Source organism: Filicampus tigris, chromosome 5 (genome assembly GCF_054856515.1).
Source record: "Filicampus tigris isolate MCC_2025a chromosome 5, RoL_Ftig_1.0, whole genome shotgun sequence".
Taxonomy (NCBI): Eukaryota; Metazoa; Chordata; class Actinopteri; order Syngnathiformes; family Syngnathidae; genus Filicampus; species Filicampus tigris.
This window is the reverse complement of record NC_141221.1, coordinates 28,396,688-28,413,391: the sequence shown is the minus strand read 5'-3', so window position 1 is coordinate 28,413,391 and position 16,704 is coordinate 28,396,688. Positions and strand designations below refer to the sequence as shown.

Here is a 16,704-nt window from a genome sequence, read left to right as displayed (position 1 = left end):
CCCTTTAAATTGCATGAAATTAATGGCAATTTGTTCATAAAATACATATTTTGTAATGAACAAATTAACTTAAATAAATACATACATAGATACATACAAAAACACAAGTATCCAGTACAGTGGTACCCCTACTTATGAAATTAATATTGGTTCTGGAAGACATTTCTTAACTAGATAATTTTGTAAGTAGGGACATGTTTTCCATGAAAATGCCCTAATCCACTCCAAGCCCCCCCAAAATTCAGACATAATTGTTTTTATAAAGCATAAGAATGCATCAAATACATGTTACAATTAGATTATTTTACAATAAATGAGAGTTGTGCATAATGTATAAAACAAAGAATGGAGTAAAGAATAAAAATGATGGTCGTTTACCTTTTAATTGCTGGCGCAAGCTTCACAGCCTTCTTCCGATCCTGCTTCAGCGGCACAAGGCTGCCTCTGACTCTGCTCTGGTGGCGCAAGGCCTTCGACTACCCTCTGACTCTGCTCTGGCGGCGCAATGCCTTCGGCTGCCCTCTGACTCTGTTCGGGCAGGGCAACCTCTGCAGCTGCACTTGAATTCTTCTATGACGGTGCTGCTCTCTGATTCTGCTCCAGTAGTGCAAGGCCTTCGGCTGCCCTTTGACTCTGTTCCGGCGGTGCAACCTCCGCGGCTGCCCTTGGATTCTGTTACGACGGCTCCGGCAGTGCAACCTCTGCGGCTGCCCTTGGATTCTGCTACAGCGGTGCAAGGCCTGAGGCTGCCTTCATCCCCTGCGTGGCCCCCTGGACGCCCACCGGACTGGCCCCGCCAAGACCCTCTCGTCTGGCCTGCGGGTCGCCCACCATTCTGGTCCTGCCAGGACCCTCTCGTCAAGCCTCCTGAACGCCCACCGGACTGGCTTCGTCAAGAACCACTTGTCTGGCCTTCAGGAGGGCCACTAGATTGATCCCGCCACGACCCTCTCGTCTGGCCTCCGGGTCGCCCACCAGACTGGTCCTGCAAAGACCCTCTCGTCTGGCCCATCGGACTAGTTCCGCCAGGAACCTCTAGTCTGGCCTTCTCCGATCTTGATTTTGGTTTTGCTTTAGAGTTTAGTTTCATGTTTTCATCATGATTGCTTTGTGTCTGTTTAGTTACTTTAATTCTTGTTGTTTGATACTTAAATTTAATTGTTTTGTTTTTTTGACCTTGTTTCTGTTGTTGGTTTAGAGGTGGTGCCCCTTGAGGGGAGGGTACTGTTAATGACTGGTTGTTTACGTGTTGTATCAGTTGCTCTTCAGTTGTTATGGTCCTTTTATTCTTTGTCCTTTATGATGTCATGAAGTCCTACAGTTTAAAAGTTTGAGTTACACACTGACACATTGTCAGTACGTCAAACTCTTATCCGGATAGCCTCATTCTTTCTTTTTTTTTGTCTATTCAGACAAAGCTTGTTGTTTCTTTGTTTGCAGAGCTGGGCAATCTGTCCCGGGGGCTGAAGGGTCCGTCCCTCCATCCTGGATGAATGCCCCTTTTTGGGACGGAGAACGGGGGACGACAAGTTTTGAAAAAGGAATGGACTAAGCAAGGGCAGAGGTGGATTTTATTCCGGCCCATTAATTGTCCCTCTTGCGTGTGACGTGGTCGCGGGGCAGCCAAAGTTCATCTCAATCTTCTCTGCAAAATGGGCAAATGACAAAAATTGCCTCCAAATGCTTCAAACGCCCCACTAGTTCCCCAACCGTGCTTACTTACATGCCCCGGCAGCAAAGCTGTACACTGCACACGTTGGGTCTGCACGGAGGGGAGAAGAAAAGGAAGAATGAGATGAAGAAAAAGAAGAAGGAGCACTAGCGTTTGACCGTGGGACATTCGAAACCTGAATGCCGCATCCGCTTCATTCGCATACATTGGAGAGGGGAGGGGCTTTGATTGGTAATAGACGACGACTGGCAAAACAAAAAAAAGGTTTCGACATCACAATCAAGTGGCCGACACTTGCTAAAGCTATTGCAAACAATACAGTAAGCATTCCCACCTATGGACCTCTGTCAAACGGAAATTCCCTCACCCGGAAAAAAATGTGAAGGCCTGTTGGTGTGTGTGTTTAAAAGGAGACACAAATAGTTTTCTTTCTTCCCTTGCTAATGATTGTTATATGTGTAAGGACATTTATCTGTTTGTGTGTGATGGCCATAAATGTGTAATGCAATTCCCAATTATGCAATCAACATATGGCTAACATATTGGCAAATATAAGGACATCCATCTAGAGTCAGTAATTACCAGCCTGATTATAATATTGGAAAATCCTTCACCTTATATAGAGCTCTTCCTTGCACTGCTTGTTCCTGATTGGTGGCCCTCATTGTAGAATCGACCATCCAATCAGTGCGCTGATAGATGCGCATATTTTTTTATTTAGTTTAGAATCGCTAACGGAAGCCCGTTTAAAATCAGAGGCAGGCTATAGTCAGGTACTATATTTACAAATTTTAAATTTGAGATTTAAAATGTCTAAGTCAAGTCAGATAAAATATAGTGAGGTAAGGGACACTGATAGGGATAGTGGAACAGATGAAGATTCCCAGCCCCAGTCTGATCATCAAGTCCGAGTTGCTGAAGTTCAGCAAGAGGAGCCTGAGAAAGTGAGAAGAAGTACAAGAACAAGAACCTTAACAGAAAAAGGTAAAGAACTGCAAACCAGTCAAATAAAAGCACTTCAACAGAGGTTTAGCTACCTTTACACAAAATGGAGATTACAGATTAAGTCTTCCAAGCAACCATTATTACAGACAGAGTCCATATCTGAAGGTCTACTTGAAGACATCATTGGTGAAGTCACAGGACTGTCTGAAAATATTAAGCACATTTATGATGAGCTTTGTGAACTCTCAACTCCAGATCAGGAGACCCGGCAAAAGGTGGACCTGTGTGTAGAGATTTCTGACTTTATTGTATCCAAAGCAAAACGACATCTGAGTGGAAGGAAGCCAGACAAAGATGAAGATTGGCCAGAGGCAGGTTCTCTCTTTGAGTCAAGCATCGAAAAGTCACAATCTGGTTCAATCATCTCAATCTGGAAGGGTCTTTCAGAACATTCAAGCAGGTCTTCTGTTAAATGTCAGGAAGCTGCAGCAGAAGCAGCTACTAGCCAAGCTGTTCTGAAAGTACTACAAGAACAAGCACAAGAGCAGTTAGAAATAGAACGCTTAGAGATTGAAGCTAATATGAAACTATCAGATCAAGAGACAGCAGTCAAAATGTATTGTTAGAACAAGAAGCAGAGGAAGCGAAGAGAAGAATACGAGAGGAAGAGGAAGCTAGAATCAAAAACTCAATTGGAGAAAGAACGTAGCTTTACGAAGGGCACGAGAGGAAAAACGGAGAAAGTTGCAGATGTTGGAGGCACAGAAAAGCCTTACAGCAGCAAAGGCTAAAATGCTAGTATACGATAAAGGCAGTGATAAAGAAGAAAAGAGGAAAGACATAATAGGAATTACAACTGAAGAAGATAATCAAATACCTGCTTCTCGAGGTTTAACTGCAGAACAACTCAGCACCTCAAACTGGTTTACTGGCCCATCGTTTCTCTGGCAGAAGCAATTACCAGAAAGAGAAAACAAGGTGGGAGAATTCGGAGAAGATGATCCTGAGCTTTGCAAGGGATTTTTGTTCAACACTAATGCAAAGGAAGAGACATCATTATTGAATCACCTACAGAAGTTCTCTGATTGGTCAAGAGTGGTTAGAGCAATTGCCAGATTGAAACAACGAGTCAAAGTGTACCAAGGTTTGAAGCAAGGAACAAATGAAAGTACAAGCTTAGAAGAAAGAAGAGAAGCAGAACTTGTCATCGTGAAGTCAGTGCAAGAAGAAGCCTTCTCAGAAGAAATAAAAAGCTTGAAAGCAAAGAAAATCTTCAAGACTAAAAACAGTAAACTGTACAAGTTGAACCCCTTCTTGGATGAAGAAGGAATCCTCAGGGTGGGAGTACGCTTAAGTCAAGCTACAGTGCATCCCCATGTGAAGCACCCAGCAATACTCCCCAAAAACTGCCATATATCAGCCTTACTTATTAAACATTTCCATGAGAAAATACATCACTAGGGACGTGGAATGACAATGAACGAACTGCGAACTAACGGATTCTCGGATACAGCAGTGCCGTCTCGTCGCACATTTTCCGATGTGCCAAGTGTAGAAAGTATAGAAGATTGACTGAAGAACAGAGAATGGGTGACTTACCTGAGGACAGAATAGAAACCACTCCTCCTTTCGCCTACACTGGTGTGGACTGTTTTGGTCTGCTCTGTTAAAGATGGAAAAAACTCCCAAGAAATATGGTCTTTTACTTACCTGTCTTTGTTCATGGTCCATACACACAGAACTAATTGATGACATGACAATTGATGCATTTATCAATGCATTACGAACATTTATTGCCATATAAGGTAATGTTCGACAGTTACGATGTGACCAAAGTACCAACTTCATTGGTGCAAGAAAAGAGTTCGCTGAACTCATGAATGGATTGGAGCAAGAAAGAGTGAAGGCCATAGGATGTGAATTCCTTACTAACCCACCGGCAGCAAGTCACATGGGTGGTGTCTGGGAGAGACAGATTAGAACTGTTCGAATTGTTCTCACAGCCATTCTTGACAAGTCTGCACAAACACTCAACAGCACCTCCTTGTGAACATTGTTGTATGAGGTGATGGATATTATCAACAAGACCACTCACAGCAGAACATTTGAATGATCCTTCAGGACCTGAACCTTTGACTCCGAATCATATCCTGACAATGAAGTCGACAATCATTTTGCCCCCACCAGGAGATTTTGTGAGAGAAGATCTGCGACTGGCTGGCGACCAGTTCGGGGTGTAGTCTGCCTTTGCCCATTGACGGCTGGGATAGGCTCCAGCAACTCCCCGCGACCCTATATAGGATAAGCGGTTTGGAAGATGACATGACATGACAAGATTGTGTGATTTGGTGGGAGTGTAACTGTTGTTATTGTTACCTCTAAAAGGAAAGTAATTTGAATATATCTGATTTTATTTGTCAGAATATTGTTCTCTTGTGAACTTTTATTTTGAAAGGTATACTTCCGGTTGGTCTGCTCTTACGTTGTTCAATTTTCTATTCAGAAGTTAGCGTCCCACTTCGCGCAGAGACTGGCTATGACACACATAATATGATGCTCATATTTTGTCAACTACCTGCTGTAAAACTAGAAGAAGACTGAAGAAGACGATTTATTCCCTTTTTTATATAGACGCAGCCAACAAGGTATTTTTAATGTGTTCACTTGTGTATACTTTGCTTGTTGATATCCATGCTGTGCAGGATTTTATACTTTATGTTAAGGTAACCGTGTTTCGTGTGTGTACTGTTCAGTTTTCACGGTGGTGATGGTGGTGAAGGTGAATTTAAGAAAAGTCAAGCCAATAAACCAGGTGTAAAGGAAACCACTTGTGTCTGTTCGTGCTTCGAGGGAGTAACAAGTTCGACAAGCAACAAGTAACAGAGGTTGTTAAAAAGCTCCTCGGTGGCAAAGCCCCGAGGGTGGATGAAATCCGCCCGTAGTTCCTAAAGGCTCTGTATGTTGTGTGGCTGTCATGGTTGACACGCCTCTACAACATCGCGTAGACATCGGGGACAGTGCCTCTGGATTGGCAGACCCTTTTTAAGAAGGGGGGGCCGGAGAGTGACTTCTAATTACAGAGGAATCACACTCCTCAGCCAGGGGTGCTGGCCTGTCGGGAGGTCGAATCTCAGATTCAGGGGGAGCAATGTGATTTTTGTCCCAGCCATGTAACAGTGGACCAGCTCTACACCCTCTGTTCACAACTTTTATGGACAGAATTTCTAGGTGCAGCCGAGGTTTTGAGGGGTTCCGGTTTGGTGGCCTCACTATTGCATCTCTGCTGTTTGCAGATGATGTGATGCTGTTGGCTTCTTCAAGCCACGGCCTCCAACTCTCACTGGAGCGGTTCGCAGCCAAGTGTGAAGTGATTGGAATAAAGACCAGCATCTCCAAATCTGAGACAATGGTTCTCAGTCGGAAAAGGGTGGAGTGCCCTCTCCGGGGATGAGATTCTGCCACAAGTCGAGGAGTTCAGGTATCTTGGGGTCTTGTTCGCCAGTGAGGGTAGGCTAGAACGGGAGCTCAACAGGCGTATCGGTGCAGCATCTGCTGTGATGCGCACTCTGTATCAGTCTGTCGTGGTGAAGAAGGAGGTGAGCCGAAAGGCAAGGTTCTCGATTTACCAGCCGATCTACGTTCCTACCCTAACCTATGGTCATGAGCTGTGGGTCATGACCGAAAGAACAAGATCTCGGACCCAAGCAGCTGAAATGGCTTTCCTCTACAGAGTGTCCGGGCTCTCACTTAGAGATAGGCTGAGAAGTTCAGCCATCCGGGGGGGACCCAGAGTCGAGCCGCTGCTCCTCCACGTTGAGAAGAGCCAGCTGAAGTGGCTCTGGCATCTGATTAGGATGCCTCCTGGACACCTCCCTGGTGAGCTATTCCGGGCATACCCCGCCGGCAGGAGGCCCCGAGGAAGACCCAGGACACACTGGAGAGACTATGTCTCCCGGCTTGCCTGCACACGCCTTGGGATCCCGCTGGAAGAGCTCGAAGACGTGGCTGGGGAGAGGGAAGTCTGGGCTTCCCTGCTGAATCTACTGCCTCCGTGACCCGACATCAGATAAGCGGCAGATCATGGATGGATGGACGAATGATGAATGAATATTATTCTATTAAATGCCCTTGACTCTGGAGCACCAGATTTAAGATTTAAAACTCATCCTATGAGGCTTAAGATAAACATTTTCAGAGATGGGCACTTTACCCTTTTTTGCCGGTCCTACCTCCGTCCGCGACCTGGGTACCTTCCGGCATCGTCCTTGTTCATAAAAATAATCATCCTTCGACCCCGTCCATCCTCATCCTTTTATGTAAAGCGCTTCTGTCCTTTCATTTCATCGGTCCACCAACCCCCCCACCACCTGAAAAAAAAGAAAAAAAAAAGCCAATCAAGTAATAAACATTATTTAAAGCTCAGTAGCTGGCTAATTTCCTATGCACATCCTCTTACCTGCTGGGAGTATCGTGAGTGGATTGAATTGTTTACTACTTTTAACCAAGATAGCATTTTTCTGCCAGCACAAGACTGTTGTGAGGTGATGAAGATGAGGATGATGATGATGATGCGGACCATGCTGAGAATATTTAAGATTGCATAACACCGTAATACTATTGCATTGTATTGCAAAACTTTTGCGTTGTAACGGAAGATGTTTTCACTTTTTATTGCATTCGCAATAAAAATAATTATTGCAAAATAACGCAATGGTTTATCATGAGAGAACAAACGTCTTCTAATTCCGGGTCATAGCTTTCAGTCTACGGCGGAGCTGGCATGGCCCGTCAGATTTGGATAGATTTTTACATGAGCCGTCAGGTTTTGATAGATTTTTACAGTCTAGAGATGTCCTAGACAAGGAGATACTTCGTATGCAAAGGGATATGTTTTGTACTCAATGTTAACAGTTAAGTAACAAAACCAAATTGCTATCCACCTTCTCCCTTGTCAGTGAAATGGGTGCCCATTATAGGGCAGACTATGTCTGTGAGAACGATACTGCAAGGAGGGAACGCACATGAAAATTACCAATGTACAGTGTTGTGAAGTCTTAGTCATGGCTGCTCCGCGGAATCGCCCCCCGCAGAAGAGAACAGTGCTCTTTCTTCTTAAAAGAACCCAACACAACACGTCAGCTGGTAGTTGATCCGGTTCAGAATGAATAAAGAGATGGACGAAAACCCACTTCTGTCCTTGCCTAGTCCGTCCTTTTTAAAAGACTTCTTGTCCTTCATCCACAAAATGGGCATTCGTCCGGGACGGACCGTTCTGTCCCTCGGACAGAATGCCCATCTCTGGTTGTCTTGATGCAACTGTTTTTAGTGTGTAGGGTGTGTGTGTTTACATCTATCGTATTAATGACAATAAGCATCCCAAGCAGCCTTTTCAGTTTCTGAGCTGTTGGCTATGCACACACATCCTGTTAAAAGCTGTCATCCTCTTCTATTAACTACCAGTCTACTGGAAACCTGTGTTTAGCCTCTCTTAGGCTAGGTTCACACCGCAGGTCTTAATGCTCAATTCAGATTTTTTGAAAAAATCCGATTTTTTTTGGGTAAGCGTTCATATTACATTATAAATGCGAACTCGGTCTTGTCTGCTGTATGAACACATGCATCGTCAAAGTGGCCCACATGCGACAGAAGAAAAGGCGACGTCACACCCAACGTTGTGTTTGCGGAAGTAAATGTGGTCCAGCGTGTCGAGGCTTTAATATCTCATTTCATGGAGACATCACTAACTATGACATCATGTCTTAACTGTACGTAAAAAATGAATCTATCTGAGCCGTGGCTAAATTACTATAATCGCCATAAATGTCCACTTTATGCTTCTATTTTCAAGTGGGATTAAATTAAAGTAAAATATACTCAAAACAACTTTGCAGATTCGATCCCGTGCTGCCAGCAGTTTCCCTCTGCCTGCGCGGAGGCACATTTTGGGGTTCGGATGACATCAATGTCGGATATATGCGACCTGGCCGTTCAGACTGCGAACGCATTGGAAAAGATCGGATACGTATCCGATCTAGGATCACATATGAAAGCGACCCAGGTTGCATTTGAAAAAATCGGAATCAAGCCGTTCAGACTGTCATAAAAAAATCAGATACAGGTCGCATATGGGCAAAAAAATCCGATCTGGGTCGCATTTGCCTGCGGTGTGAACCTAGCCTTAGTTCCCTTCCGTGGAGCTGTTCAAGTGTCTCTACTGCAGACCCTGTCCTATATTAGCACCAATCCTTTCATATTCACAGAATGTATTAACGTTTTAACAGTCAATGTGGTTTGGCAGTGACAGCCTTCTGATTATTGTACAGAATAAAAGGCACAGTATGGGTTCCAAGCAAAAGCAGTGTGAAAGATCAATAATCATATTCACTCACTGGACAATCCACTCAGACAGGGCTTTAGTCTGACCTTGATGACCAAGTCATTTATTCATCTTCCATCCAATTTTTTTTTCCTTTACTAAAATCAAAGCAGTCATATGTGCGTGGTACATTCTGTACAAATGAGGCAAATTATTTACAGCAAGCATATGAACATACTGTATGTTGTTGTGTCAAACAGACGCAAATGGGTGAATGTAAGATGTGAATTTGGTTGGTCTTAAGCAGTCTCTAAGTAAGCAAAAAAATAAAAGAACAATTCTAATAGTGAGGTAAGCTTGGATTAAATCAACATGATATTTTTTAAATATGTTAATAGTAGAATACTCTATTCTGCTTGGAAACATACTAAATATCTGTACTCAATGTTGTAAGTACGTAGTCACTTTGAATATCAACCAATTACAACAGTTGGTCAGAGATTCCATATAGTGTCCAAAAATCATTCCAAATAAGCACGCAAATAAGCACGCAGAAAGACAGACCACACTAAATATCAGAGCTAGGAATTTTACTAAAAATTGCGTGTCCGTTATTCATCATCTGTCTGCAGCGTGGGTATCCTTCCATCGTCCGTCATTTGCCTTTTTCTCTGGGGGGAAAAAAATAGTACCAGTGGTCTATAGGTTGCTCTGCCTCTAATTTTAAACAGCCGTCTATCTGCAAGTCCGACTAAACTTTCACTAGCAACCAACCCCCCCACCCTCTCGGACATCCATCCATCCATTATCGATACCGCTTATCCTCACAAGGGTCGCGGGGAGTGCTGGAGCCTATCCCAGCTGTCTTCGGGCAGTGGGCGGGGGACACCCTGAATTGGATGCCAGCCAATCGCAGGGCACACAGAGACAAACAAACATTCGCACTCACAATTACACCTAGGGGCAATTTAGTGTTCAATTAACCTGCCATGCATGTTTCTGGAATGTGGGAGGAAACCGGAGTACCCGGAGAAAACCCACGCAGGCACGGGGAGAATATGCAAACTCCACACAGGGAGGCCGGAGTCGGGATCGAGCCCACGACCTCCGAACTGTGAGGCGGACGTACTAACCAGTCTACCACCGTGCCGCCCCCCATTCTCGGACAATATTTGAAAATAAATAGTGACTCACTGCGCTTTGGAAGCCTGTTCACAGCCTGGTCCCTCACTCAAATCTGTCCCCCAAGCTAAAACAACTTCCTAATTTCCTCGCCGCGAAATATAGACTAATGACGGACTGCAGATGAATGGCGGACTAAATAAAGGGGTCTCAGTTTATGCTCAAGCCGTCTATTTTAATTTTTGTCCCATCATGCGTCAGCCATCAGCAAAATGGACGTTCGCAGTGATGGATGGACGTAACGGTCCATCACGTAGACGGAATGCCCAGCTCTGCTTAAGGTACCAACAAAGTTTCTAAATTAGCAACACTGACTCCCCCTCACTTGTTGTAATGCCTTAGCTTTGCCATAACCATCTTATCTTCCAAATGAAAGCCGTACACGATTTACATGAAGCACAACAGCCCACCCAAAACAGAGTGACAAGTAAAGTCCTGTGACACATATGTCCCTGTATCGGGTTTGCAAGATAATTTGGCTTTGAAATGCCCAGGATTCCCTTTTTATTATTATAGCTATATTGACTAACAATGGATATATAATTTGTTCCTCACATTGGGTCATATTCATGTTTTATAGACATTTGTACCATCTCAAGACAGAGGAGAGGCTGATTCAGACGACGAGGCAGAGGACGCTGTGTTAAGGTATCTAAAGGGGACTTCTAGAAACCTATTTTATTTTACAAATTTCAGGTTTAAGTCAATTTTGTGTGCACTTATGTTAAATTGTAGATACACATTTGGCTTATTAAGGGGAATATGTGGTGTCTTGGTCCTGCCGCTAGGGATACTATAGACTATATTGAGATGAAGAGCAGAGAGCGAGAGAGAACGAAGACGAGATACATGAAGAAGAAGGCAGAATAGAATGGTAATACAACGTGGCTGAAGTGTATGATTGTGAGTGCTGTTCTTCAATAAATCCACGTTCACACCAAGATCAACTTGCTTCTTTGGAATACAACACATCATTTGAGTGAGGCTTCACATCTTCAGCGGTACTTCAGTTCCCTCCATGCAAACACCAACCAGGAATTTTCCAAAGCAAACTGAACTTCGTAAGCACTAGTTGCTCTCTTTGAAAGGTCAGGTAAAAAGGTTCACACAGTTGTTCCCAAAATTTATGAAGCACTTTGTTTGCTTGGATGTTTGAACACTGCATAAGCTAAAAAGCCATACAAAGAAGTTTGTCAAAATATGCAAGAGAGCTAGGGAGTGAGGGGATGAGATGGGGCAGTTTATGTGCGTCCATATGTATAATGTGGTTCTTTGCAGTAACACTTTCAAAAGTGTGGCTCTAGTTTTAATAAATAAATGTTTTAACATGATAAAAGTCATTCTTATTGGAACCTTTAACGTAAAGTATGTTCCCTGTAAAAGAGAGCGAGTCAGTCGAATTTACAGAATACATGCACGTCATGGCGCATGGTCAGGATGGTACCACCACTGCCTCAATTTGAACCAGCAAAAACCCTGTCAGTGCACCATGAACAGGGGTCTAGCTCCCACTAAAGTCTTTGGCAAAGCACCACAGGACGTGAGAGAGGGAAAGTCTGTTCTTGCAACCTGGACAAATGGAACGTAAGGTGGTGAGGTTAGGAAAAGGATGGAGGGAATGGATGAACAGATGAAATGGAGTAAGGAGCAAGTGCGTAAGAAAAAGGATGGACAATGAGGATGAACGTTTCTGTTGATGTTAATGTTCACAGGCTCACCAAGAAACATCTGGTGTTCAGAGCAGAGGCTCTCCAATGCTGACAGGTTGGACAGTTAAGTTGGTGATATCGGATGGCTTGTCGTCCTCGCAGGATCCAGAATCATCTTTGTATTTTGGCATAGACTCGTTCCGAGCCCGGGTGGAGCAGGCTCTCATCCATGTCTTTGATAAGAAGCTTCACTGCCAGGTGCTTTGGATCGAGCACAATAGGATGGATCTCTCCAACACTTGGATCTCGTACTTTCCGTAGTCTTCCCCCAACACGGATGAGTAATGTTGCTGCGTCCCACTCTGGAGCGAGGCTAGCCAGCCGACTGTGATTACGCACAGATTTCTGTGCCCTAACGTGGCAACTTCTTCCGGGAAGATCTGCATTTGACACCTGCTCAGCAGCAAGACCTCGGCATCCCGTTGATTGATAGACGTGTCCGCTGCCGCCCCATGCGCCTGTCTCCTCGCGCCAAATAACTCCTTCCAAGAGTTGAACTGGGTGGCATCAGGGTTGTTTCCAGTGGTCTCCGTTGAGACTAAACAGCAGCAGGTGATCGGTTTCAGCTCCGATGAGCTTTCTTTCGAGGCATGTTCGGGCCTCTTTGGCCAGTGCTCCGCAATCCGTGTGAGGAACTGTGGTCCTTGTTTCCAGCGACCAGATTCTGTTAGATCCAGCAATGATTTTCCTCTAGTTATGCCATCTGCTGGGTTGTTCTGACTGTCAACATACCGCCAAGCCTGACGGTCTGTTAGTTCCTGAATCTCTGACATGCGGGTTCCAACGAACACCTTGAATCGACAGGAGTCCGATTGGAGCCATTCAAGAATGGGGGTGGAGTCAGACCACAGGATAGTTTGTTGTATGGGAAGCGTCATCTCTGTCTCGAGGAGCTTGGCTAGTTGGGCTTCTGCTAGGGCTGCGCATACTTCTAGGCGAGGTATCGATTGCTGTCTCTTGGGGGCAACTCTTGACCTGGCCATAACAAAGGATGTGTGAATGGTGTTCTTTGCTTGGACTGTAAGATAGGCTACTGCTCCATATGCTTGTTCTGAAGCATCGCAAAAGATATGGAGGTTATACTCCAAGTCGTCGTCTTCTGCAGAGATTGGGGAGTAACATCGGGGAATAAACACTCTGTTGAGATGTTTCAACTCATCCTTACATGTTTCCCAGGCTTGTCGAAGATGAAGAGGTAAATCCGGGTCATCCCAGCCTCTTTGTTTGGACCAAAACTGTTGAATGAGGACCATGGCATGAGTGGTATATGGCACCATAAACTCCAGAGGGTCATACTGACTCGCCAGCACTTGATAAGCTGCCCTCATTGTCAATATCGAGTGTTCGATGATCCGGTACTGGTAGCCGAGAGTATCCGCAGCACAATTCCATCTCAGGCCTAGAGTGGGTTCAAGCGGGTCTGCGCGGCTTTGGCTTAGCCATTGTTCTGTAAACGGAGATCTAGCCTCGGTGGCAAAATGGGTTATCACTGCAGGCTGGTTAATTGCCCACTGCCGGAGATCAAACCCTCCCTCAGCCAGGAGAGTGCGCAATTGGTCTACTCTCTGTTTAGCGGTCGAGAAGTTAAGGTTTCGAGCTTTCGAGGCAGTTGTCAACATAAAAACTCTGCTGAACTGACTGCAGTACCTCGGGATGGCTCTCTTAGTAATTGCGAGCATGTTGCTGCAGAGCAAATATGGCGCAGCAAGGGCTACTTGTTGTGCCGAAAGGTAACACTTGCCATTCATACACGTCTGGAGGGTCTTCACAACGCATTTCTTGCCAGATGAATCGCAAGAGTGGTCTGTCCTCTGGTAGTAGGCGAACTTGGTGAAACATCGCACGGATATCTCCACTCACCGCCACTTGGTGTTGTCTGAATCGAATGAGGACGTCTACTAGAGTTGGACTCAGCGTAGAAGCTGGTCGTTCATGGAGACACCTTGATGTCGAAACGAACAGTTGAAAACCAATCGTGGTTTGTTGTTGTGGCATACGAGATGGTGTGAAAGATACCATGCTTCTGCAGACTAGTTGACTTCTTCGGGGTGAAGTATTTTTGCATATCCAGCTGCAATAAGCTTGCTGATTTCAGCTGCATAGATAGCTGCTTTCTCTGGATCCTTTTTCAATTGTTTCTCTGTGGCTCTTAGATGAGCTGTGACTGAATGTGTTGAACTGATGAGTTTAGGAGCGCCAATATTCCTTAATAGCGGTGTTGCATAACTGAAGACTCCTTTGACTTTGAGACGCTGGGTTTTCTTTTCCAGCAGATTCATGGCCTCCTGATCCTCACGTCAACGGGCGACCACTTTCTCATTCCGAAATGGTAAAATATCAAGCTGCCATAGCCTTGCGACATTCTGGTAAAAGAGATCGTCTGGACTGGTGACTGAGGTGAAAAGGCACTGTTGTACTGGGGTCTGTCCGTCAGTACACCCTTGTGCACCTTGCAGTGCCCAGCCGAGGGCAGTTCGGATGACCATGGGACCACCATTGACTCCTTGACAAGTTGGCTCTGTAGCAGTGATTAGATGTACTTGATCTGAGCCGAGAAGCACCAGTGGGCGTACATTATAGAATTACTTCAGGGGTATTCCTTTCAGGTTGGAGTAGCGTTTCTGAAGCATCTGAACTGGGTAACTGCTCCATCAGATCAAGCCCTGCTGCTGTGAATGCTCCTTGCACATTGTACCGCTCCTGTGGATAGTATCTAATGATTGAGAAAAAGAAAGCAATCACACTTCTACTATTCAACAGCAAACAACACTCTCAATGTAAATAAACCGACATGTAGACATTTACAAGTTGTTTTATATACCACATTTCTGGTCTATATTGCTTCTATTAGCAAGTTGCTAACGGCTACACACTCTACAAGTTAGCTAACAACTAGTGAAAACCGAGTGTAAACAAGAGAAAACGAGCATATGAACGTATGAACACGCATATTTTCTCACTGAGTACAGCTAGAAAATGTACTTTCAATATCAATCCGAATTGATTTGAATTAGTAGTACTCATATCGTCATTGACTACTGCACCGCTACGAGCCAAATGACGAACGAAGAACGTTAAAACAGGAAATGTAAATACGGAGCGGCCTTTCAAATTAAAAGCACACTTCAAAATAAGACAACTAAACGTCACACTCTAAACGGATTGAGGAATTTGTAACAGCCACATTTGCATAGTAAATGTGCAAACCCTGAAAATTCTTCAAGTGTCTTTCATGACTTCGGTGTTGGTCTCGTGTAGGTCTTGCCTTTGTCGAGAACATCTGCTGTCCTGACGTGTCCATCCTGACTGACGATCGTCTTGATCACTCTCCCAAAAGGACACTGAGCTCTTGGAAGTGTTGTCCACTGTCAAGGTTTCAGTTGGCCTCCTCCACTTCTGTCGTGTCTGTAGGTTTGGCAGATAGTTCCTTGTGAATTGACGCCAAAAGTGATCCACCAGTGTTTGACAATGACGCCATCTCTGTCGGCCGACACTGGCTGGAGCATAGACATCTTGGGGTAACGCAGCGTCTACTTTCAATATCAATCCAAATTAATTTGAATGAGTACTCACATCGTCATTGACTACTGCACCGCTACGAACCGAATGACGAACGAAGAACGTTCGAACAGGAAACGGAAATACGGAGCGACCTTTCAAATTAAAAGCACACTTCAAAATAAGATAACTAAACGTCACACTCTAAACGGCTTGAAGAATTTGTAACAAGTGGTACAGCATGTGCTGCGTAGGTTCTGCAAAAACTAATTAGCTGTATATGCATTACATTAATGTGTGTGTGGGGGGGGCGTGTGTGTGTGTGCGTGTGTGGGTGTGTGCGTGTGTGTGTGCATGTCCTCCTTTGAAGGACAATGAAAATCTAACTCAGAGTAATGCAGTGGAAATGCACTGAAACATGAACATGGGTGCTCAGTACTCAGATTCTTTTAAGAACTAGTAGATTAGAGCCATTAGGTGCTATCGCCTCCCTCTGGCCGCTATTGGCATTACAGTGTACTCTTTCATACAATACAATTTTATTTTTATAGCACATTTCACAACAGCCTCAATTACTTTGTTGATTTGCTTTTTCTTTCACCTTACCTTGTCTGAAAGCATCTTCACCATTACAATATGTTAACCACCAGTATGTCAACATTAATCACCTCAATTATAAACAAACAATTTTTGCTGTATGTAACGGGGCAGGTACATGGAGGGGAGCATATGTGTGTGCTATGCTCCTTATTAACTAGTGTACCATTGATTTAAAGTAATCTGTTGATGTTAATTTACCAGATACTTACCATAATGTCATATTTATTTTGAAATCAGTCATTTTAAACTAAGGTTGTCTTTTAAGCTTTTATGTTGTGCAGTAGTATTTTGCTGGAATAATGATGAAATCATACATTATACATGTTTTGCTCTGTTGAGTATTTGACATTAAAAGATATATGTATGTACCTGTATGTCAAAGTTACATCTGCAAATCAGGTAACAACAATATATTTTGTCGAGGTGGCATTGATCAGTGACTTGTGCTGCAGGTCATGTTGAGCCCTAGATAAGCCAATGCAACTGTAATAGAATATTTCATTAAAAAACTGCTGCAAATCCTGGCATCTCCCTCTTGTATCAGCATGAAGTGCACATGAACTAAGTCAGTGTTCATAAGTGCACCCACACACCTCATTACAACAGTAAGACTGTGATTTCTAAAATTGTACTTCTACAATGTTTACATTTTCCATTTCCTTGTGATGGTACTGCGCCTATTTATGCAGAATATGTTCTATTCAGAACAGTCAAAGGGGAAATCAACCCAAACATATACATATACACATTAAAAAATAAAAAATTATATATATATATATATA

The 16,704-nt window shown here is 44.0% G+C and overlaps 1 protein-coding gene across 14 annotated transcripts in view; it reads right to left on the bottom strand.

Moving 5' to 3' along the window:
• The window catches only part of LOC147148014 (uncharacterized), a 57,272-nt gene extending 41,828 nt beyond the window's left edge, over positions 1–15,444 (bottom strand). For 6 of the 14 annotated variants that reach the window (XR_015086739.1, XR_015086743.1, XR_015086738.1 and 3 more), the window contains exons 1-5: positions 15,090–15,437; positions 11,834–14,537; positions 6,847–6,984; positions 1,724–1,762; positions 379–1,645 (exon numbers count right to left, since the gene is read on the bottom strand). Coding sequence is in view for 1 of the 14 variants with exons in the window: in XM_086030140.1 (XP_085886266.1) it covers positions 12,013–13,572 (1,560 nt within the window). In the remaining 13 variants the exon portion in view is untranslated. Of the gene's footprint in view, positions 1–378; positions 1,646–1,723; positions 1,763–6,846; positions 6,985–10,561; positions 14,538–15,031 lie in introns of those variants that run through there. The other 8 variants (XR_015086747.1, XR_015086749.1, XR_015086741.1 and 5 more) reach the window with 7 other exon arrangements.
• Between the last annotated feature and the right edge of the window lie 1,260 nt (positions 15,445–16,704).